Source organism: Rhinolophus sinicus, chromosome 1, assembly GCF_057876585.1.
Source record: "Rhinolophus sinicus isolate RSI-liver-muscle chromosome 1, RSI-T2T, whole genome shotgun sequence".
Classification (NCBI taxonomy): domain Eukaryota; kingdom Metazoa; phylum Chordata; class Mammalia; order Chiroptera; family Rhinolophidae; genus Rhinolophus; species Rhinolophus sinicus.
This window is the reverse complement of record NC_142501.1, coordinates 120523274-120549811: the sequence shown is the minus strand read 5'-3', so window position 1 is coordinate 120549811 and position 26538 is coordinate 120523274. Positions and strand designations below refer to the sequence as shown.

At 35.2% G+C, this 26538-nt stretch overlaps 1 protein-coding gene across 1 annotated transcript in view; it reads right to left on the bottom strand.

Moving 5' to 3' along the window:
* The window catches only part of MALRD1 (MAM and LDL receptor class A domain containing 1), a 544472-nt gene that overhangs the window by 168825 nt on the left and 349109 nt on the right, over positions 1-26538 (bottom strand). The window contains exons 30-31 of the mRNA XM_074324842.2: positions 10873-11001; positions 3485-3646 (exon numbers count right to left, since the gene is read on the bottom strand). Of these exons, the coding sequence (XP_074180943.2) occupies positions 3485-3646; positions 10873-11001 (291 nt within the window). The remainder of the gene's footprint in view (positions 1-3484; positions 3647-10872; positions 11002-26538) is intronic.

Below are 26538 nucleotides of genomic sequence, written 5' to 3'. Positions count from 1 at the left end.
TTAACAACTGAAAAGCAATAGGTCAAGTTTTTTTAAGTGGTAAAACTTACAAATATCCACCACAATTCTACAAACACGTAAACATTCTATCATCATACTCGTAAATATTGGATTTTCTTTTGAGGTGCAATTCCTGTTTTTACTTATTTATTTTCTTCTTCTTTTTGGATTTATTCCCACTCTCCTTTACTGCAACCCTATTACCTATCCAAGTAGTAATCCATGTTAATAAATAAGTATGTATCCTTTGTCATACTTTTCTCCATGCTCATATAGTTATCCATAGAAATGTCTGCATACATACTTATTCATAGGCATAAATAAGGGGGTGTTAGTCATTCTTTGCTTTAGAAAATTTGGATCACAGTACATAACCATTTAGCATATTGCTTTACTCCTTTCACAGTATCCTTTGGAAATTGCTACACATCAACTGTAAGGCACCAAAACTCTCTTTTTTTAGTTGCTGTGTGATATTGCATGCTATGGATTTTTTAAAAATTACATTGGCCTCCAGGCTCTACCTCTAGGCATGGGGAAAATGGGGTTTGATTTTGGCTCCCAGGGAATAACTGGAAAATTTTAAAGATATTTTAGTTGTCAAGACTAGGGAGAGAAGTGCTACTGGCATCTTGTGGGTAGAGATCATGGATATTGCCAAACATCCTACAGTGCAGAGCACAGCTCTACAACAATTAATATGATTATCCCAAACCTATCTAGTGCCCAGGTTGAGACACCCATCAGGCATACTCTGATCTCAGGGCATTTGGCACTGGCTAGCACTCTGGCTGGAGCACTCTTGCCTTAGGTATCCACATGGCTCACTCTCTCACTTCTTTCAAGCCTTTTACCAAACTATATTTTCTCTATGAAGCCTATTTTGATCAACCTATTTAAATTGTAACCTTTCCGCAACTCCAAAGCACACACAGATCCTTTGGCCATCCCAATCCTAGTTACTCCATTCTTTCTTTCCCCACAGCTTCCAACAGTCCATATAATTTATTTACATACTATGTTTGTTCATTATCTTTTCCTTCCTTGTAGGATGTGAACTCCAGTGTGGCAGTGATTTTTGTCTGTATTATTCACTAATGCATTCCCAGGACCTCAAAAGGTGCCTGACATTCAATAAACCAATAAAGCAACAAAGGAAAAAAATAAATGATTGTTTGAATAATGGGCATTCATTTCATTTCCCATTTTTTAAAACTATATAATGCTGAAATAAATATCCTATACACATATATGTACATTTTTTTTTAATTTCTCTATATCCAGAATGTTTTCCAAAATGGAAAATTTCCCATAACCATGTATGAGTATCCTCCTTGTGCTCCCCCACCTCCACATCTCAGCCATCTATAGGTGGTTTTTGAAAATCTTTTTCCATCTTTTCATTATTTTAGTTTGAATTTTTCTGATGACTTGTGAACTGGAGTTTCATTGGATATATTTGTTGATTATTTGAATTTGATCATCTGTGAATTGGTTTTGTAAGTCTTTTCTGGTTGTTAAAATTGTCATTTTTAGTAAGTTTGTAAGAGTTATCTATCTATCATCTATAATCTGTAAAAAAAAACACCTTTTTTTTCTAAACTATTATTTGCCTGTTGATTTCTTTTATGGAATTTTTAGACCACAGTTACAATTTTACATAATCAAATATGTACATCATTTCTTTTGTAGCTTCTAGACTTTTGGAAGTTAAATTCTGCCTTTAAATTACATATAGTTTACCCTCTGTTTTCTTGCAAAAATTTTATAATTATTCGTTACAATTAAGTCCTTAATGTATCTGGAATATATTTCTGTATATGAAATATACAGAAGAAAAATGGGTTTAATTTAATTTCTTTGCAGGTGGATAACTAAATATACAAGCACAATATTAAAGAATACATCTCTTCCCACTGAATTAACCTTTGTTATATACTAAATTCTCCTAATTACTGATCTCAGTGTCTTGATTTTCTATTCTGTTCTATTAACCTATAACCTGGTGTATAATAACTTCAAGTATTTTAAGAAAAAAAAAAACTTGGTCAAAGGAAGAGGAGATACAACTTGGCAGGTCAAAAAGAATATTCAGCTTGAAGATGAATTAAGGAAAAACCTCAAAATAAGAGTGAACACCCATGCTGTAATTGAACATCATGACATTTTCAATCTGCCTGATATATTTATTCATATACATATATATATATATATATATATATATATACACACACACACACACACACACACACACATATATACATACATATATACATATATAATTTCTCTTTTCATTAGTGTTATTAATAAAATGGTAGTATCAATCTCATATACTTTTCCTATGGAAAGTTATTTTAATTCCATATAATATTGCTCTTTTTCATTGTGCCTAGGCTCCCATTATTTTGAATAACATTTTTAGTTAGGATTCTCCAGAAATGCAGAACTAACAGGATATATATAAATATGGAAAGATATTTATTACACGTAATTGACTCATGTGATTATGGAAACTGGCAAACCCCAAACCTGCAGTGTGGGCCAGCAGGTTGGAGAACCAGAAGAATCATTGGTGCAGATAAAGTCAAGGCCATCTGTTTGAGAATTACCTCTTCCTTGGGCAGCCAGTCTGTTTGGTCTATTCAGGCCATCAACTGATTGCATGAGGCCCTCCCACATTATGGAGAGCAATCTGCTCAGAGTTCACTTGTTTAAATATTCACCTCATCCAAAACCCTCCTCCAAGTTCACACATATATTTAACCATCACAAATATCTTAGGTTATTTTTTATTCCTAAGAATAGTTAGAAAAATTTGAACCCCAGGAAAAGTTATCTCTAAAACAAGTTATTTTTTATCCTTAGGAAAAGTTGATTCGTAAGGTAAGTGCTGAATAGGCAAGACTTCAGGGTCAAAGTAAATAAGATTACGAGCCTACTTATACTCTGACTTCATTAACTGTAAAACCATTAATGATTGCATTCATCTCAAATCACAGTGCAGGAAGCAAGACTCACCAAGACTTTGTGGATAGCTGCTCATTCCTTCCATCACCACCTACCTTTCACATGTCCACATCTGCACTTCCGAGGAACTGGAATAAAACTGGTGGCCAGCTACTGGCCATTGTGGCCTCATGAGAACTCTTATCATTGTTAATTTTATACCTCTGTCTATTGCCTGCATTAATCTGAATGCCTCCTACTTGCCCCTGCTCCAATTGGTGGCTTTAAGAACACATTTAGGTTAGAGGTAATAACGTCTGTGAGTCTCCTAAAACATGAGTCATGGATTTCCTTGTTGCAATGTCAGTTTTGGGTCTATTCAACGATTCAGGGGTTAAATAGAAGGGACTCTCTTTTCATAAAACCTATTGCGCTCTACTCCCCACAGACATAACGATGCACTCTGACACTCACTCAGATAGTTAAAGCAGGTTTCCAGGAATGGATAACGTCACCCGTGTATCTTCACTAGATTTACCTGGTGTGTGATCGGAGTCTGCATGCCATGCTTCCACAGGAATTCTGTTGCCAATGGCCCAATCCAAGTCATCTTCAGAGTCTTGAGTAAGCCCGCAGGCTGTGGTCCAGTTTCCTGAAGATGTTTCAAAATTGCAGCTTCCCATTGTGCTAGTATACTGGCCTAAGGAAACAAAAATATTAATGGAATGTTCTGGAAATGCATATCACACTACATTTGTGATGATTTTAAATTAGTATGTGTATATTCTAGTTCTTTATAAATTTATAGAACCAGAACATTTATACTCATTGATAACATCAGTTGTACAATGTAGCTTTTTTTTTTTTTTAAATCACAGGGTCTAGAAGCAGTGCATGAATATTGTCATTTATCCATTAAGAGTTATATTGATTTACTAATAACATTCATAAATGATAGATAAAACTGTGTCTACCCATAAACAATGAACATAACATTAGGATAATACAGATAACTCAAGTCAACTAAATCAACAGCTGCAGTTGCCTGGATATTTAATTCAGTCCCTCTGCTTACTCTGCTGTTTGAACAGCATGGACCATTACAGAGGTAAAATCATTTACTAAAGGAAAGGTGCCCTCGAGAGATAGTAAACTGTATAGGACACAAACGCTTTCGGCATACCATACCAATCACCCACTTACAAACTTTCAGAGCTAGTCACCAAATAAGGAAAGAAATTCTCTTCCAAAAGTGGTGATTGATAACTCATTAAAATTAAGTTATTCACAATAAGAAAAATTACGGGATAATAACTACCTAGTTATCTGTGAAAAGTGCTATCATAACTCCCAGATATCTGCTTTCATTTTTCTTTCTTTAATTTTTTTTTTTTTTTTTGCACAGCAGTTATTATTTTTGAGCATTCACTGTAAAAACTGACTGTGTTGTACAGACTGAATGAATTATTGGGTGACTGAATCAGTGTGAATCAACTGAGATTGTCGTTGACTTTTCTTTTCTTTTTAGAAAGATGAAATTTGCATTATTTTTACCATTTCTTCTCTAGGTGGTTTCTCGTGCATAACTTTTTCTTAACATAAAACACATTAGCATATAGAAACTTCATCGGAAGGAAAATTTGCTGCGAAAATGGATGCCAAACATATAGCAAATAAAGCTTTAACATTTTTATAGAAAACTTTCGGGATCTCTGAGAGTATTTTCATAAAATATCAGCATTTCACTTTTCAGGCATGATTGTATCTTATCTCCCAGAATAAAATCATTTTTAATTATGTACCTTTCTTTCATTCATTCCACGTGACTTATAATCTATTGATATTTGTATGCATATGTATGGGCTCTGTATATCCTTTCTTATGCTTGTCACACCAGATTACATGATTTAGATAGGTTTCTATTATGTAAACAATATGGATAAAAGTGAGAAATTGAGTCCTTCATGTGTTTAGCTAATACAACTGCAAACATGCAGAGTCTTCCAATGTACATACAAAATAGCCATAATATGTTTTTAGAACAATGTAACATACAGGTTCTGCACTGTGTTATTTCTACATAACTGACTCCCTGACACATAGGCCCTACAATAATTATTCTACATCCTTTTCCATTCTCTGTGATCACTCATATCCCTCCTTGTTTATTTAGCATATGGCTTTATCTTTAGCTCGAAGGATATCTACACAATCCGGATAAATTCTCTTATAGTTCCTTCTTTGTACCTCAAATTATGTCTCTTTTCCTTTTCTCTTTCCAAAGGCTAATTTCAGCTTGGGCTCAAATTCTTATCGATACTGCTATTAGCATTCCACAGCCTCATTAGTTTCAAAGTTATACAACTTTTCCATGTCCTTCAATCTCACATTTTCTACTAATTCCTTTCTTATAATTTGCAGACATAGTCGTGGTGACCCTCTCGATTTAAAAAAAAAAAAAAATCATACATTTATTTGCTTAAATTTCTCACTCTATATCTTCACTCATTCTGTCCCACAGCCTTTCACACTTTTATGTCGATGGCCCACAAATCTGCAGCCATGAGGAAATGCAAGTGTTTATCTTCAAATGCTTGTTGAACATTCCACTTGCAACATACAATTGTAACCTGAAAACCAACAGACCTAAAACAAACTTATAATTCACCCCTCCCAATGGTTCACCTCTTTGAAATTATTGATTGATTAATTTCGTAGCCTGAAACTTCTCTCTCTTTTTAAAGATTCAAACTTTGGAGTTACCTTTGATTCTATATTTTTCATTTCCATATCCAATCTATAACCAATATTTGTGGATTCTCCCTTTGAGAACTTGGGGAGGAGCTCAGTATATAAAAAGTTAGTTATCTGAAGATGGCAGAGCATACAGAAGGGAGGGGTCCATACAGTTCTATACTTTTGATGATAAAGGTTACTGAATTAACCAACACTAGAGTTCCCTTGCTTTTGAGTTTATATGCTTTGAGAGAATATATTTTTCTTATTGTCCACATCCATTAAAAATGCATTTGATTCCAAGAAAATAAAAATCCAAATAACAGTAGCTTAAACAGACAGAATTAATTTATCTCAAGTCAAGAAGTTGTCACTTTAAGGCTGGCATTGTGGTTCAACTGTACAGTTGTGGAGCTCCCATTTTCCATGCCTCCTTTCTGTCATCTTATCATCTTCATGCTTATTCATAGCTGCAAGATGACTGCTGTACTTCCCAGTGTCACAAATATTCAAGACATTGAAAGAAATGCAAAGAGAAAAGTTTTGTTTTTATTTTTGTAATATTCTGGTGCTTTTTCTTTCTGAAAGCGACAGCTTCCCCAAATTTCTGTGGATATCTCATTGGCCACTGGTGGCACAAGGAAGTTTGGAGATAATGGTATTTGTAGCTGGTCACAATTCTGCCCCAAATAAAATTGGAGTTCTGTTTTTACAGAACAAAAAGGCAGTTAGCAGGGACTACCATGCTGTCTAAACTGGTCAAAGTTGGAATGTCTGCTACAAATACCTTAATGATTATATATACCTTCTCTTCTCCATTCCAACTAGCAAATCATACTCATCCTTGAATGTCCAATTTATGTACTATCTCTCCCTTTCCAGATCATGCCAGTTCTCACAGCATATGTGTGTGTGTGTGTGTGTGTGTGTGTGTGTGTGTGTGTGTGTTTTACGGCACGAAACAGAACTTATAGTTGTTACCATTAATTTGGAAAGCCATAATTTATTTATTTTGCATTGTCTTCTTAATTATTGTTTACCACTGAATTACTATAAACATTTCCATGTGGTCAGGTATTATTAGTGACCTGCATTATATATACCATGTGTGGTTCCATACATAATTACTGAATGATGGATGATATGAAGACTAATATTTCTTAATGATGAATATGTATCAATATTTTCAAAATGGCTTTTGTTTAGAAAAAATGTTTTTCAAGTTGTGATCTTTATCATGATCCCTTGAAGGAGTCAAAACCTTACTAACACTCTTTTAAACAACTGGCATTTTCTCAGTAGTATAATATTCAGCCATATGGTTGTATAGTCAGTGTAAATATTAATCAACTAATATATTTTTTTAAAAGATGGCTCCATAATTAATTATTTGTAATTCCTCACATCTACATATCTACCTTATTTTCCCATACCATAATGCATTAACACAGGAATATTACATAATTTTTCCTCATTGTGAAATGGCTTCTTGAGGTGCTACATTGAGAAGAATTTTGAAGAATCTGGTACAGTGGGAAAGAGTGGCATAAGTGAATAAGGATGCTTGTCTCTGTAAGAGGCAGGAGAGAAAGCATCCACCCACATGCTGTGCATTTCTAGCCTAGAACACAAGGCACACGCAATACATATGTCAGGTGGTTATTTCCTTCTGTGAAAGAAGAGAGCACATTTTTGACTTAACTGTTTTCTTTTTAATTTAGTCTCATTTACTATAAATCATACATTTTGCAACAGGAGGTAGAGATGTGAAAGACAATTTTATCGTTGCCCATAACCTAGAGTAAAAATTTACTCATAGGCAATAACTGCATTTATTTTCTGATAAGTATAAAGGGCATGCATATAAAACATTTACTTAGACTGACAATTCAAGTGAATATAAAAATACATGATATGGAAGAAGCTAACATTATTAATCCTAGTAGACTGAACAAATATATTCTTTACATTATTTCATTTCATTCTCAAAGCACTCAATAGGGCTGATGTTATTATATCTACTCTACAGATGAGGAAAGTGAGTCTTTGAGAATTAAAATAATTGCCCAACAAGTGAGAGTCAAAGTAAAAATGAAGACTTCAGTTTAATAACCCAAAATGTCAATTCTTTCCTTGTATTTTAACAAAGGTCATTTTGAAAAGGTATTTGATTCCATTATCCACAATAGATTATCTGGCTTCAGGAATCCAGCCCTGATGATTTACACTGGAGAATGTATCGAAAAGACCATCAATATGAAATGTTAATGGAGTCAATTTGCAGAACCAATAAGTCACCTGTATATCTCTGTGTGCTGCGTAGTGTTCCTTAGGATGTGAACAAAGTCTACTAAGGGGTTTTTAAAAAAAGTGACTATTTCATTTGTAAATGTATTACTTCTATTTTAATAAATTCAACTACTTCTTGCAGTTGTCTATCAAAGTTGTGGGTAACACTACCAGATATAAGTATGTAATTGACTTCAATTTCTGAACATCAAAACTGCCTGTGTGTGTTTTCACATCAATAACTCAAACAGCTGTGAAAAAAAATCTTGTAAGGCTGTCTGAGAGGAAAAACAAGGGAAGCAAAAAAAAAAAAACCAAACAAACAAAAGAAAAACATGGGTAGCATCACATTTGAAAAACCAAATACCTCTTTCTAATGTTTGTAAGCCTATTTCTATATTATATATACAGATGTGTATACACACGCACACACACACACACACACACACACACACACACATTCTTCATATGTACTCTTCAAGTAAACTGTGATAACCTTATTCTTTATGGAACTTGTTACACTTTAAAATTAACCAGGAAATTTTTCATTTACTAACAATGTTTTTAAAAAACAAAAAACAATATATTTTAATACATTTTTCTCCATAGTATTTTCCCCCCACAATAATAAGTGACTTTTTGAAGCCTAAGACAATTTCTCATTCATTTTTATATATCTGATGTTTAGAAAGTTGTTACTAGCCCATACTAAGAATGGGAGTAAATTGGAAAAGCATAATTTTTCGATATTTTCAATATGTGTACATATTTACATAAGAGGAAAATCATTTTACTCTCTGTAATAGCTTTTCTGTGTGCATGTGATAGCTGTCCTTTCCCCATTGGATTATGTACGTCAATGCCATCATAATCAAATTCTTTTTCCCTTAGAACTTTTATGGATATGACTAATTTGTAAATGTCTTCCTGATGATTATTAAATGCTCTACTTGTTATGTCTTGAGGGGAAACTGGTGATTTCACAAATGTTTTAGAGCACTGTTTTAGAACTCCATTGAAATAAATTTCTTAGAGTCAGTATCAAAAAATATATTTTTTTGTGCACTTAAAAGAAGTTAGAAATAGCAGTAGAAAATATTATTCAATATATTACAAATTTCATTTGAGAATACTTATGTTATAAAGGAAATATATAATTTTTATAAAATTAAGAATATGATACTGTAGAATTCATAGTATAGTTTTAAAAAGTGACAATCATTTTCACTTCCTTTTATACTTTGATTTAAAATTAAAATATGGGATGAATGTTGAGGACATTATGCTAAGTGAAATAAGCCAGTCACAAAAAGACAAATACTGTGTGATTGCACTTATATAAGGTACCTAGAGTTGTCCAATGCATAGAAACAGAAAGTAGAATGGTGGTTATCAAGGGCTGGGGGGTGGGATAATGAAGGGTTATTGTTTAATGGGTACAGACTTCAATTTTTCAAGATAAAAATGTTCTAGAGATGGATGGTGGTGTTGCCTGTACAGCACTGTGAGCGAACCTAATGCTACTGAACTGTATGGTTAAAAATGGTTAAAATGATAAACTTCATGTTATCTATATGTTGCCACAATTTAAAAAAACAATCAAACAATAAATGACAGAAAGAGAAAATGAACACTTCAGAAGCATCATTGCCATAAGATCCAGAGGAATGAAAATGATATTGAGCTAAAAATAAAAATTTAAACATGACTCGTGTGGGACTTCTTCCCTGTGCATGTGTGACATTTTCCCACCGAGAGCTGGCATCTGTTTGTTGTCTCTCTTTGACTCTAGGCTAGACTTTGTTATTTGCATGACCATTAGGAAGAGCCAAGAGTGACATTCTAGAACTTCTGAGGCTAAGTTGTAAGAACTCTGCTATTTTTCCTGAGGCTCTTAGAATGCTTTGCTGTGGACCAGTTACTTGATTAAAAAGCCAGTCCCTGCAAGATGTCTGACTATCCTGGGACAGCCATGTTATAGCAAGACCAAGCCATGTGGATTGCCCTGGAGGATGAGATTTTATGTTGAGTCAGATAGCGAGTCCAAAGAATATGAATGTGCCAAAGATGGAGGGGAGGAAGACATCTTGGAAGTGATCCTTCAGTTCCAGTTACACCGGTCTGTACCACGTGGGTCAGAGACAAATTTCCTACCTGATTCTTTCCTGAATTACTGACCCACAAAATTGTAAGCAAAACGAAACTTGTTTAGGCCACTAACTTTTGGGTAGTTTGTTATGTGGCAAATGCTAACTGCAACAGGTAGCCTATATGGTATCAAGATTCCATAGGACCGCTCACCAGTAAGTAATACATATATTTGGTTTAGACACATGCTCATATTTTTAAATTATGTACTTGGTTTTATACATGACTTTAAAAAAATCACTTGAATGAAAGCTTGAGTACAAAATCCAATGTGGCTCTTCTAGTCTTCTTTTGCCAGGGCAATGTAATTAATAAAATTATTCATTAAACTATTATTTACTCAAAGTGCTAATTTGTAGCCTCATCTATAAAATCAACCTCCTTTTTTTTTTTTTTTGAAGGACTGAAAATACTAATGAAAACTAATGAAGAAATGTAGGCTGTTAGTTCAGTTTCTGACAATTTTAATTCTGGCTCCACACACAGTTCTATACAATGACGTGATGGAAAATTTTTGCAACATGATTTGCTATAGATATGTTGCAGTTTTTAGTATGGGGATGTAAAAAGGATGAGAGGCTGCCATCTGGATATTTGCATAGAGAAGCTGGAAAAAATGTTTTGGCTATTCTAAATCTACTCTAGTACATGAAAACAACATTGCTTCTCAGTAATCAGTGCCAGTGTTTCTCTACTAATAAAGTGCAAATCTTGTGCTGAACTGGAAGCATTAGAACAGACACATATACTTACTACAGTGAGCTTCATCAGACCTATCAGAGCAGTCTGCTTTATAGTCACAGACGAGGTGCGAAGCAATACATTTCTTATTGTGGCACAAAAAATCAGTAGTTCCTGGACAAGTTTCAAAAGTCTCTCCCACTGGGAAAAAAAATAGCAAAAGAAAAGTGTTATTTTGTAATATTTTCATTAAATTTGAATACTCCTTTTTGTCATTTTATAGATTCCATACTATTAAGTAAGTTAGTGATTTTAATAGTTGTCCAAGGTAGATGTCTAGACACCGCACCACCTCAGTCCCAACGCCATTGTTCAGCAAGTTGTATAGATTATACTTTCAAAATACCTTTTAATCAGTCAAGGGCTCACCATTGTCTATCACACAAACCCAAACTTCTAATCAAGGCATTACAAATCTTTTGTTTTTTTGTACCAGCTTAGTGTTTTTAAAGATATATTTTATTGGGGGAGGGGAACAGGACTTTATTGGGGAACAGTGTGTACTTCCAGGACTTTTTTTTTTTTCCAAGTCAAGTTGTTGTCCTTTCAATCTTAGTTGTGGAGGGTGCCATTCAGCTTCAAGTTGTTGTCCTTTCAGTCTTAGTTGTGGAGGGCACAGCTCAGCTCCAGGTCCAGTTGCCATTGCTAGTTGCAGGGGGCGCAGCCCACCACCCTTTGCGGGAGTTGAACAGGCAACTTTGTGGCTGAGAGGATGCACTCCAACCGACTGAGCCATCTGGGAGCTCAGCGGCAGCTCAGCTCAAGGTGCCATGTTCAAACTTAGTTGCGTGGGGTGGGGGGAGCCCACCATCCCTGCGGGACTCAAGGAATTTAACTGATAACCTTGTGGTTGAGAGCCCACTGGCCCATGTGGGAATCCAACTGGCAGCTTTCGGAGTTAGGAGCATAGAGCTCTAACTGCCTGAGCCAGGGGCAGGCCCCCCCAGCTTTGTTTTTTATTCTCATTTTCTGCAACTCTTCTCAGTTACCTGCAGTAAACTATACCCAGTGACTGAGGGTTTCACAAATACTCCATTTGCACTTCATTTTCCCTGCATTCACATATGCTGCTTCCTTTAACTGCGCTAGCCATTCCCTCCTGTGCTCTTGGTGATCTGCTCAGTCTCAAGACTCAAGGAAACAACTCCTCTCTCTACCCACCTTGCCTCTCTGTCATCTAAGCCCCAGGTTGGATACTTCTTGTTTCATACCGCCTAATACCCCTTTTGTTCCTGTATTAAATGCTTAGCACCTCATATAAGAGCTATTTACACATCTGTCTGTCCCTCCAGACTCCAAGTCCATCAGCAATAGGAGTTTTTGCTGTATTTTCTTGGGCCTAAATGACACCTACAACATAGTTTGTGCTTAATAAATGCTGGTTATAATAACTGAAGGCATAATGGTTTCATCTAAAGTGATCTTAGAAAAGTGAGTTAACATAGAATTTTTCAAGGAGTTCACATATCTGAATATCATTTGAATTTATATAACGTCTAATGATAATACTTCACAGCTTCAAAGTGATATGCATTAAAGGTATAAAGCTATTTTTACCCAGTTCAGCAATTAAATAAAGCTCAGCAATTTTTTGATGCATAGACTGTAAGTCCAGGCTGGTGTGTCTGAGATGGAGTAAGTTACTCAAGGTTAAGCAATATTTCTATGAAAGAAAATAGCAAAACTCTACAGATTTGATAAAAGTGCATTCCATTAACTTCAAATTATTCCCACAACACAATAACTAAAACCTGAATAATTTCCAGAAATAATTTACCAGTAAGATGCAGTCGAAATATGAAGACTGAAGACAGAGCCTCTAAGACAACAGCAAATGTTTCAATTATGGGCATAGTAAGATGAACAATTAAAGGTCATGTTCATTGAGTAGTTGAGAATGTTTGCCACATATGTTAATTAACATTAGTCAGAATTTACAGTTACCCAGAGGAAAATGTAGACATTATTTACATATTGTAAATATGCAAGTCAATGCATTGGAGATTATTTTATTTTTCCGTGCCATAGCCTGTGGAGCCATATAATTACTCCAAAGAGGAAATGTCTAAACTCATAATCTGAACAATTGGTTCTTTAGATTTTTATTTATTTTTAATTTGTTTTTTATAATTTTTATTAAATTTATTGGGGTGACATTGGCTTGCAAAATTATATAGGTTTCAAGTGTACAATTCTATTATATATCATCCATATATTGCATTGTTCACCACCCAGAGTCAGTTCTCCTTCTGTCACCATGTATTTGACCCCCTTTACCTTCTTCTACCTTTCCCCTTCCCCCCTTACCTTCTGATCACTATTAAACTATTAGTTCTGTCTCTGAGTTTTTATTTGTTGGTTGGTTGGTTGGTCTTGTTTGTTTGTTGCTTTCAGTTTTATATCGCACATAGGAATGAAGTCCTATGGTTCTTGACCTTTTCTGTCTAACTTATTTCACTTAGCATGATATTCTCAAGATCCATCCATGTTGTTGCAAATGACAGTATTTCACCTTTTCTTATGGCTAATAGTCCATTGTATATAAGCACCACATCTTTTTTATCAAATTTATCGAAGGACACTTTGGTTGTTTCCATGTCTTGGTCACCATGAAAAATGCTGCAATGAACATACGGGAACATATATCTTCACAGATAAACGTTTTCAGATATTTTGGGTAGATACCTAGAAGAGGGATTGCTGGGTCATATGATAATTCTAGTCTTGATTTTTTGAGAAACCTGCATACTGTTTTCCATAGTGGCTCTACCCATTTATATTCCCACCAACAGTGTACAATGGTTCCTTTTTCTCCACAATTGCTCCAACACTTGTTATTACTTTTCTTGTTGATAATAGCCATTCTAACAGGTGTGAGGTGGTATCTCATTGTGGTTTTGATTTGCATTTCTCTAATAGCTAGTGAAGTTGAGCATTTTTTCATGTCTGTTGGCTGTTTTTATGTACTCTTAGGAGAAGTGTCTGTTCAGGCCCTCTGTCCATTTTTTAATTGGATTGTTTGTATTTTTTTGTTGTTGAGTTGTATGAGTTCTTTGTATGTTTTGGATATTAGCACCTTATCAGAAGTGTTGTTTATTAAAAATATGACTAAGCTAGACTATACCTCTAAATGAGGCTTATTTCCTTAAGAGAACTGAACAACAAAGTCATGAAAGGAAATCAAGGCAGTACTTTGAATTGCAGTAAAGCAAGCAATTACTGTAATTTTTATGGTATGTGAGTTGTAACAAGAAAATATTTTTAAAAGCCTAAACTTCTAAGAAAAGTAGACCTTTAAGGCAAGGATATAGCCAGTCAGACTGTTAACAAAACAGCATGGTAAATATAAAAATTAGACTATTTTGGTGAGAATGTCTTGTACATGTTTAGCCAGTTTCAATTTCTTCATTCAGTCAAAATAATAAACTCCATAGATTTGATAGAATCGGGAAATACAAGAAATGAAAGATTTTTTTTTCTGTCTGACTTATTTAGCTTAGCATAATAATCTCAAGATCTATCCATGTTGTCGCAAAAAGCACTTATGATTTCACTGATATGTGGGATATAAAACTGAAAACAATAATGAAGCAAGATAAACAAATAAAGAAACAAAAACTCATAGACTCAGGCAATAGTTTAGTGGTAACAAGAGGGTAAGGGGGGAGGGGGATGGTAGACGAGGGTAAAGGGGTCAAATCCATAGTGATGGAAAGAGAACTGACTCTGGGTGGTGAATACACAATATGATATATAGATGATGCATTACAGAATTGTACACCTGAAACCTATGTAACTTTACTAACCATTGTCACTCCAAAAACTTTAATGAAAAAAATGTAAAAATGTCACACCCATTAAAAATGAAAAGCAATGTTACCTATGTATTATTCAGTAATTATTAATTAAATATTAAATATTATAATGTTTACAAATATTTAAAAAAGAAATGAAAGATAATCTCACATATTCTATGGCTAATGATATAAGAGTGGAAAGGACATTGGTGCTCATAATAAAAGTTGAAGAAAATCACTAAATATTTATTTTAGCCAATTAAAAAAAAGGTTAGAAGAGACCTGGCGTCCTAAAACTAAAGCACGATAAATTGAAAAGTCCTAGAAAGAAGAAAAGGCCTGCAAAATAATGTAGCCATAAGAAATGAATATTTAATCCAATCAATGCATAACTCACTATGCATTTGAATAAACTGTCACCAACCTGAAAGTGATACCAATTGAAAACTGGGTTTATTCTGCTTTGAAACAGAATTTACAGTAAAAATGTCCTTGCCCCTACAAATTTCTATTTGGATTTAAATAGTTTTATACACAGCATTCATTACACAGAACTAGATATTAATGGAATCATTCTAGAATTACATTTGTGGAAAAAAACTTGTTTTATCATGTTCTTCAAGTGATGATATTCAATAGGCACCGAGATTTCACAGAGCTTACCCAGGGGCACCCATTTTTAAGAACGTTCAGATATCACGCAGAATACACTAACCACATGAAGGACAGAAAAGACAAAATGGGCAGAGTCCCAGCCTTTGAAGATCATGTTATTTAGTTAGTAATGTCATCACCGTGACAAGGGTACATATTACTAACATGAGTTGTCACGTTTCATGTTGACTGTTCACCTGGTATGTTTTTCCACTGTAAAGTCACCTTTTCCCTATCCCTTTCCATACTACATTTTTTGGACAAATTGACTACGTGCAAACCACACCTCTTGGGTGGTGATCTATGCTCTCCACCTTGAGGGCAGAGACTCTAGATAAATTATTTGGAATTCTTATGCACAGCAGATTTGTCTTTTCTCTCCCATTTACTTATCTATTCAGTTATTTATTTATATGAGTATGGACTCAAGGATTTAAAAAAATAATTTGTGTCATAATACAATACTCCTGTGTTTATTTTATTGCTCAAATTGTTCCCGCTTTGGCCAAGGGGAGGTCTTTCATTTGGTTCCTATATCCCTTTCACATAGCCCATCAATGTAGGCTTTTTTTATTATTTCTTTTTTTGATCCTACCTTATTTTCTAGTATTACAAGTTGCTCAGGCTCATCTTGTATATTTCCTGACCCAGTCCTGGAATCAGTCATCAGCCATTTCTTGAAGGAGCCCTGGTTCCTTTTACTGACAAATGCTACCAGCAACAAAGATCTGGGTACTAGGCTGCTCCTTGCTACTGGGATGTCAGTGTTTCTATACTATGATAACAGAGTCATTGTGGGGACAGAGCCCCAGAGAGTAGTTTACAGGCTCTCGGCCTCGCGTGGAAGGGTGCTGGCTCGGGTGGTGAATGGCCGTTGGCTGTGGCTGATTGGCCGTCGGCTGTGGCCGGTTAGCTAATTGGCCACTGGTATAACTGCTGCAACTACGGAGGGCCGAGGAGAGCGGAAGAGGAGAGCCGAGGAGAGTGGAGGAGAGTGAAAGAGAGTCGTCGGTGGGTTGCAGACAAAACGGACAGCAGGTCGCACATCCAGTGAACCCAGCCTCCAGTGAGACCCTAGTGGTATGACTCCCCTACCTATGGCTCCGTGGGTGTTCCTTTGTGGCCTCACCATATCCTGCGTTATGTGGGGAGCGTGACCAGAGACCCTGCAGGCCTCCCCGCACGACAGTCATGCCACTTTTCAATTATGGAAAATGATCAATATTATCTCTTCAAATAGTGTCTTTCTTTAAGCCGTTGTTCTCTACTTCTGGAACTTCTATTAGAAAAGTATTGGATTTATCCATTCTATCCTCAATGTCTCAATCTCTGTTCCATATTTGTTTCTCTTTACCTTGCATTCTGGTGAGTAAAATCACATTTATTTGATGATTTACTCTTCAGTTATGTCTCTACTTTGTTTGTTTAACCTTTCTATTGATATTTATTTTCAAGTACAATTGTATTCATTTCTGAAAGTTAATCTTTTTTTTTTTTAATTAGTATCCTGCCTTTTTTTTCTTTTTTTTCCCCCCATGCTTTCCGTTTTCTGTGTGGTAATTCCCACCAGCATACCGTCCCAACAACAAAAATTTACAGTGGCTTCTGCACCTTAGTTTCAATGGTTCTCAAAATTTTAATATTAATTTGTTGTTTTGGAGTTCTTCTCACATCATCTCTTAGCCTATATGTGGTGTGGCACAAATTTAGGGTTTTGAGTTTGTGCTGGTGGTTCCTGTTTTTTTCGTTTGCCTTTCTTTTTCATTTTTTACAAGCAACCAAATTTTTAGAGACTTCCCTGGAAAGAACCAGGTTTTATGCAAAGAGGGCATATCTCCTTTTCTCATATAGGATTTAAAAATCAGTCCCCAAATCCTTCAGGCCACTGGGAAGTTAGAGTCCACTGATGATCTACATTTTGATTCCCCTCTATTTATTCTGGGACTGATAGATTGTTTTCTTTAAATTTCAGTTTAGATTATTAATATATACTATCAAAAATATTTTTATGTTTTTAATGAGTGGAAAGCATATCCTATGATATGATTTTATTAATTCTTCTGTAGTCTAATTTTCAATATAAATTTAATATCTAAAAACTGTTATAATCTTGTGAAATCTAAAAAGAACCCCAAGAAAGCCCATAAAACAATTTTCTTCAAATAATTCTCCTTTTTTAATATAAACTTTATGCTATTGGCATTTTGTCCAATAGTAGAATGATGTTTAAAAAAGAAAAAAAACAACCCTGAAATTGGCACACACCACTCTCTTTATCGCATGTTCATATAAAAGTAACACATATGAACATCTGAGTGCATTCATTAAAACAGAAACATTAAGCTGTATTTGTAGTGTCTAGAAGAGGGAACATTTCCATAAACATGGTTTCGTTTTACTTGTTAATATATGAATTTCCCTTGTCATTGACTGTTTTGACTTGTTGGTAAAGTATATTTGGATAACATTTATTGTATGTCTCCAAAGTTTTATCACTCTAAGTAAAAGTTTTCCTTGAGTTAAAGCTGGTAATACTGGACAGTAAAAGCTGATTTATAATGGGCAGTCCAAAAATGTGGCCCAAGGTAATGATGTGAACCTCATTCTTATAAAATCTGTAACCTACGGTAAATTATTTAATATTGATCTCTAAATGAAAACAGTGATAACCACTCTCTCATACAAAGTACTGTATGTTTACATCTAGTGATGTCATCTATTTAGAATCTTTAGTTTTTCATCTTACAGACATCTGTTGAGCAATTGTCAGGCACCATGGGGGATATTGTGATAGTTCTTAGCTTCAAAGAATTTATAATCTGGTGATAAAAACATATTATTAAGTATGCTTAGTGGTATAATTGAAGACATTCATGGCTTGCTGTCAGAGGACAATAAAAAGTAGTCCTAGCATGTATTGACATGTTAATAGATATTTTATACATTTATTCATTTGATGGCTTTTACAGTCCCTATCATCTCAGTTAGTTATTCATCAATTAGTAAAATAAGCCAGACCATTCGAATGAGAGGAAACTTCCAACAGGAATCTCCTTAATAAAACTCAATTTTCAGTTTCTTTACCAGGTAAGTTTGGCAATGTATTGTAAATGTGGAAGATTCAGACTTATTTGAAGGACATGCACCATTTGGATAATAAAGGGGAAATAGGCTCAAGAATAAATATTTTGGAAAAGATCATGCATCTTAAATTTTCCTTCACAGATGAATTGCTTGGTTCACTTGAGTGCTCTCTTGTTCTAGAGAAATCAGGGTCAAGTTCGCAAATAAAAGGAAATCTCAACACTGCTGCTGACTTAATATCACATGACCAGTATTTTCAAATATTCAGAAAATAACACTAATACCTTTCATATTTTCTATTCAGCATGAGCATTGAAATCTATCTTATGTTAGAAAAATTGCTAGGTTTTAAGAAGGTCAGTGCACATATCAGACAATTGATGGGAACACATCTCAAACTGCAACCTCAATGATCTCAGTGACAGCAAAGTTCACTTTGTGTCAAATTATCAGAAGTGTTATAGGAGTTACCGGACCATGTCTTAGTGTACAGCAAGAATTTTGGGAAATATAAAAAATGTGATTCTACTTGTCATACACGGAGGCAAGGTGCCTGTTAAGTGGAAGATATCCTAAAGAACATGTTTTTAAACAAAAAAGTGACTTTATAAACTGTTTCTATATTTATTTGAATATATATACACACACACCAAACACTCTTTTCAGGCATGAAACACAGATATTTATCTGTTTTTTAAGATCTGGACATATCTTAAATATCTAGTTTTCTTTATGGATTCTACAAATAATTTAAGGACAATAGATTGCTGAACCCTAGGCTATCTATACATTAAATAATTGGTTTACAGGTTTGACAAAAAAAAAAAAAAAATGTTTTTAGAAGGCCTAGGAAGAAGGAAGAGGAAATAGTAAGAAAATAAAACAATACCAATGACAAAACTCAGAACTGATATACCTGATAAAGAGCAGTATGCTTTTATGTGTGGGAAAATGTTTTTAATGGTTTAATGTTTCAGAATTCCTCATCCACTCCTCACCTCTTTTCAATTCGTAATAGTCCACCGAAGGAGCTCTTGCTCAGTGATCCAATAATTTCCTAACTACCATTTTGAAAGAAACATCAAGCCTTTCGCTCTGGACTTTACTGCTACACCTCATGTATCAAAAATGCATTCCTTTTTTTTTTTTAATTAAAGTTTATTGGGATGACAATTGTTAGTAAAGTTACATAGATTTCAGGTGTATAATTCTGTAATACACCATCTATATATCACATTGTGTGTTCACCACCCAGAATCAGTTCTCTTTCCATCACCATATATAAATGCCTTCTTATTTGTATCTCTCAATTCCTTTAGCTCCTTGGCATCATGTTCCTATTGATCTGCCATCTCTTAACCTTCCTTCTCCTCTCTTGGCTCCTCCCTGTTCCAGGCCAGGCCTGTAAGTGCTAGCAGAGCAAATTTTCACCCTGATTCATTTTCCATTGCTCTTCCTTGGGTGTCATATTTACTGTCATGATTTCATCTATCACCTGTGGCTGATAACCCAACAGCTACAAGGTGTGATCAAAACATACGGTGAATGCTGCTGCCGAGTGCCATCCAATGGAAAGGCAGTGATCTTCAATACAGGAAGCGGAATGTTGAATATTAGTAACAGGGGGTGACAAGATTCAATTTGTTCAGTGCTGTCAGTTGGGTGTGAGCTATGGTTGAGAGAAAGTGTGTTTTAAAGTGTGCCGTAAATCATCCTCCATCATGACAACACTCTGTGTCACACATCGCTTCTGATATATTCTGACAATTTCTGTCAAATAAAAACATTACAGTATATCCTCATCCACCTTATTCACCAGATCTGGAACCTTGTGACTTCTGGATCTTTCTCAAAGTCAAAATGATTCAGGACATCGAGGCAGCCATGACAGTGCAACTAAAGACACTCACAGAAGAAGACTTCAGAACTGCTTCAGAATAATGGGATAAGTGTTTTAAAAGTAAGGGAGATTAATGTCAATGTGTCTATTACTATACTAAGCTTTTTAAAATTTAAATATTCACCGTATTTTTTTATCACACCTCGTACATCCCAGTCTGTAACTCTTCCTGAGTTCAGACATTTATGATACCTTTTTTTTTTACTGGATAGCTCTACAACATATCAAATACACTCAATGTGACCAAAAATGCATACTTTCTTTTGCCTCCTACTTTAACTTTCCCTATTTTTTGCCTCACAATAAACTTCATAGTACCCATCTCTAGATGGTCCACAGATGCACACTTTTGTCACATATTTTTGCCTCTACTCATGTTTTCACTCCCTCATCCTCCCTTAGCCACGTGGTGGCGATATCGGCTATTTACAGCATATGCTCAAATTTCTGTAGTGCATGGTTGTTGCTGGGTAGTGACTGCTCAGCCAGACACTTTATTTCTCAGCAACATTTGCAATTATATGGGGCCATCAGGGGGCATTCTAACATGTGGTATGAGTGGAAGGGCTATGCACCCCTTCCAGGTGAGACCATAGAAACTTCCCGATGCTGCTCATCATAGTCAATTTCCTCTGCTGGTTGATAGAAAAGTCATGATCACTAGGGTGAACCATGAAGGCCAAGATGAAGACCTGCCTGGGTCGCTGAATAAATGCTTGAGGAAAGCTTCCCCACCAATCTGTTCACCTGCCAACTATTGTAAAGTAAATAAGGGATGAGTGTCTTGACTTGCGATGCATTTTGGATTAACTTCCTATAATGGTAGCCTAGCCCAATATAACCGGAATACAACGTCAACAGTGTGGTGGTGGTGGTGACTCTGACTCTTCTAGAGAACTTACTTTGTGTCTCATTACGTTTAAACACATCACATGTATTAACTCATTTCATTCTCAAGATATCTTCAAGAAGTATGTACTTTCTAATTTAAGTTACCGAAGTTCACCCAGCTACCTAACGCCAAAGCCAGAATTCATGTTTTGAACCCAAAACCTCTTCCCCTGCTGAAATATCCAATTCTACAAACCACAGGTTACTTAAGCGTTGTTTATTCCATGGCCCATTTATCCATCCAGTTTTCTTGGTGCCCTGGATAATATCAATTATAGGGCATGGTATTGAAATACAGCACTAGGAGATTTTTTTTTTTTTTTTTTTTTTGATATATCTAGTACACGACAAACTAAACATGCTCCTTCTGGAAAACTATGGAAGAATCCTTAAAGGAAGGAACTGTATTATATTTATCGCTACATCCCTGACACATAGTGCAAAGCCCAGACTCCTTTCAGGTGATTAAGTAATATTTGCTGAACTGTATTTTAAAGTTGGTGAAACTGACTGGATTTTACCACTGCAATCAGAATAGTTGGCTATTTAAACTTAAAATGAATTAAAAACATACCATGTGTACTAGCACTAAGAATTGCATTTGACAAATTTAGAATACATTGTGCAAAATCATTCTTGCAAAACTTTGCAGTTAAAAATAGTTATAAGAAAACTGTCAACTACTGAAAACTGTTCAGAGGATAAATGGGCTGTGTGGCAATTATTGTCACTGCCTAAGATAATTACTGAAATGTGATATATTTTGTGAATTTGATAGTCTATTTAAACACAGCTAATGATGTAATTTATTGATTGCTACACACACCAAGGAGGCTCATGGTGTGTCATCACATGAGACAGAAAGTGAAGAGAATCTAAAGAGACATGGGCCAAGGCAACATAGAATATTGAGATAATAAATGCTCTTTTTGAGGAATACGGATTTGGTATGAAACAAAATTGTAAGGAAAGAAAAAAAAGTCATTCAAGGAAATTGTCATCATAACAATTGGCCCTTCATTAAATTTTTCTGTCTACTTGCAAGATTCCAGTTCTAACCTGAATAAGAACCATGATGGATGGAAGATACCATGTATTTAGACTAAGTAAAATTTTCTGATTTCCATATTAAGAGGGGGAATTCATACTTTGCTCAAGGTTGCTCTCCACGTCTCTGAAATGAGGTGTAGGAGGAAAGGTGCACACTACAGTACCAATGTCATATACATCTGATAAGGAATGGCAAAGGAGGCAAATTCAATTGCTTCTTTAGCTTTTGTCTTGGAACACTATTTCCTTTTGTTTTTTTTGCCCAGATAACTTTTGCGTAGAATTAATACAGAAGCATTTGCTGATAGGTTTAAAATATTAATACACAGTGGGGAAAAATGCATATATATACACACACACATGCACACACACACACAAACACACACACAGTGCCAAAAAATGTATACACATTTTAAGAAAGGAAAACTGTATTAAAATTGTAATATATATATATATATATATATATATATATATATATATATATATCAATAACAAAAGATGAATACAAGTCATGTTTGACTTCTGCAATTACAAGAGGTGCTCAAAATGGTTACGATCAGCCTCCAGACACTTCTGATTACAGCGAACTACTGCTTGAGCAACACTGACCAAAGTGTCCACTTGTATACATTTTTTTGGTATCCCCGATAACAATAAATAGTTGATTCATTTTGACCAAATTGAAAACAAACTCTTTTTATATCTTACCAACCAAGTCAGCAATTATTGTGTTTATTTTTTTTCTCTTACAATCAGTATGAAATGATAGAATAATTACTAAACTGATAGCAATAAGCCTTATTTTTGTTCCTGTATTTATAAAACCCCCAAGTAACTTGAAATGAAATCATTCAAATACTCAGAGTTGATAAGGTCTTTCCACTTTAAAATTCTATGGAGTGAATATTATCTGAAGACACTTTCTTAGTTAATTTATTGAAAGTTTTCTGATTGCTTTAAAAAAATATAAACGCAAGTACAAAAATGCTATAACAAGTAATCTAAGATTATAATTTTCAGCTATCCCAAATCTCCAAAACCACATTTCTCTTATGAGGTGAAGGGTAAAATCAAAATTCTATTAAAATTGTTGGGAATTAAAGAGTTAAATATTACTCTTGTAGACTCTCTCAAGCTATAAGCATCCCCACTCCAGCATGTATACTTCCACTAGAATGGAGAAATCAAGACTTACATAGAGCCTAAGAGTTTACTAGCATTGATCCTATATAAATAAGATGTGGAAATAACTGGAAAAAACTAAACATCAAAATTTGTCGGTACAAAATACATAAAAATAATTAGGCAAAGAACTTAGGCTAATGAGCTAGAGAGTTTGGACGTGCAAACTGAAATAGACACATATTTCTGAAGTGTATATACCAGTGGGTCACAAATCTTCTAGGTTTAAATGTGAGATCATATCACATGGGGGGAAAAAACAAAAAAACATGGGCAGAGTGTTATAAAATAAGTGATGTTATGTGCATCCCAGACTCTTAAACACAAGATAGTTCAAGGTGATTGCTCAGGCTATGGCTTAAGGTCCACCTCTAAGTTGCACAGGGTCTGGAGCAGACACCCAAGTCTGCAGGTAGAATCCCATCCTCATCTCCACAGTCATCTCTTAGCTATCATTGCAGCTCAGGTTATGCACACCAGCAGTGCAGTCCATCCATGAGAGGACAGAACTGGGGAAGAAAGCTGCAAAGGCCTGTGGAGCTGATGTGGAGCAGTATAATCAGAGAAATCTGAAATCCCACATTTAGAACATGGAGGAGTGGCTCTGAATGGGCATGTCTTTTTAGCTCTTGACAGACACCTTGAAAACTGGGGATGGGTGTCGCCTCAAGAAGAGACTAGAACCCTCTAATGTTCATTACCCAGCACCTCCAGGTGGTATTACTTGTCTGATTGATCTTGGGATAGACAGCTGATTAAAGATAAGCCAACAGGATTACTTCATTTGAGATTGAATGTTGTACGGAGACAGACAGAATTGGTGGGTTTGGGGGGCACAGTTGTCTAACGGGCATTGCACTGGAGCAAATTTCCATGAGCCTCTGTTGCTTAGTCTTTGGAACTTATCTTTTCAAAGGATGGCTTGTACAATTGTTTCTTCCATTCTCTGCCCCATCCCAGAATCTTTAGCAAAAATGACTTTGATTTATGTATTTAAGGTTGGTAAAATTGGATTCTAGTACATACACAAAAAAGAATATAAGCTGTTCACTGCATCTATTATTGAACAATCTTGGCCCACTCTAGAAGTAGGGGAGTGTCATGCAAGGTGTCACGCAGGGTCTCTAGTCCTGCTCCCCACATAAGAACGCGGGATATGGTGAGGCCAAAAAGGAACACCCATGGAGCCATGGATAGGGGAGTCATACCATCATAGTTTCCTTGGTGGCTGGGTTGGAGATACAGAAAGCAGAAGCCACACTATCCGCAACCTGCCGTCCACTTCTCTCTGCCAACCAACCTCACTTGCTAGCTGCAATCCGCCATGCTAACTGTAATCCACTCTTGCTAGATCAGCCACCATCTTCTTGCTAGCCCACATTTTTTTTCTGCTAGCGTAGCCACGGAAGTTATATTAGTGTCCAATGGCTCACTGGTTACAGCTGACGGCCAACTAGCCACAGCTGATGGCCATCCAATCACAGTTGATGGCCATTTATTACCCGAGCGTGGACCTTTCCATGCGAGGGCGAGAGCCTGGAAACTGCACTCCTGGCTCTGTCCCCACAGGGAGCTTCAACAACAATCAATGAGATGTGTAATAAAGAAAAACAATCCCATCCATGTTCAAGGAACGATATGGCCTTCTTAAAATTATAAGGACCTCTTTGATATTGATACCAGTAATGGGCTTTAATGAAGAATAAGAGAATTTGAAATGCTGAAGAACAATCTGATTCAGACGTTTTAATTAGCCTGACTTGTCTATTATTTATGTAGTAGGGTCACTGAAGGACACTGTTACATAATTTTCAATTTATATGCTAATTCCAGGGTCAAACACTGATCAAGTTATGCCTTTCTACATAAAATAAACACAAATAATCTAATAACAATATAATATTATCTTAGATCCTTTCCATTGAACTCTCTCATATTTCTGCAATGTACAAAAATTTATTCAGCACTGTATGCTTGATACAGTATTTCATTCAAATCTTCAGAATTTAATAGGTTTACTGTGGACTGAAGATGGCTATTGCACCTGGGACTCAAGATAAATATTTAGATGCACTTCATAATTGTTAACAAATAGCTTAGCTACAAGAAAGAAAATTTAAGATGTTTTTAACAAAATCTTAAAATATCCTTGAGCAAAATCTGTAACGTTTTGTGTGATTTGGTTAAGTTAATTAATCTTTTGGAGGCATAGAGTCCTCATCTGACAAACAGAGACAGTGAAGTTCCTATGTGAATAACAGCTGTGTGAACATTAAATGAGATAATGCACGCAAAGTTTCCAATACGTGCTTGACATTGAATATTTTTTTAGTGCTAGCTTTCCCATTTTTTTTCCCTTGAATCCTGGCTACTTGCCATCTCAGAACCTTAATTTATTTATCTGTAAAATGGGTTCTTAGAAGGTTTAACTAACTAAGGTAAGATACATAAGGCTGGTAAAACTCCTTGACTGATAGATATTCAAAGTCCTAGTTCTACTTGCATGCATCCTAGGCCAGTATTCTTTCTACAGCAAAATGCTGCTTTGAGAAAACATTAATGATATTTTATATCATCATTTACTTTCTAAATAGAGTTATAAAATGACACCAATATTAATAGATAATATTATAATGGGCTGGGTACTCGTTTAATCACTTTGCAAGGATCAAGTCAATAGATTTTCACAATAATTCAATTGTATAGAAGAGGCACAGAGTGGTTAAGTAACTTGTCTCAGGTCACATAGCTGAGAAATAGTGGTTAAAAATTCAGACTGAGGCAATGATTCAAAGCCTCTCATGTTATATAGCCTCTAAGATATTGCTTTCCAATCAAAATGGTGATGAAAGAATGTTATCAAAGTGTGTGTTCTATACTTTTAAGGACATTTGAAGAATGGTTAAAATATTTATAAGTAGAGGTCTTGGAATAAGATAATATTTTTAGTTTAGAAACATCTGGAAGCTCACTGGATTTATTGTCAAAATCAACACAGTATTTAAGTTGCTTAATATGTTAAATAAATTATTTTAAAGATAATCTCACCAAATACTACACTATGTGCTAAAGAATAAAGCAGGATTGACATCTTCCAGAAGATGTACATTTTAAGTGGCT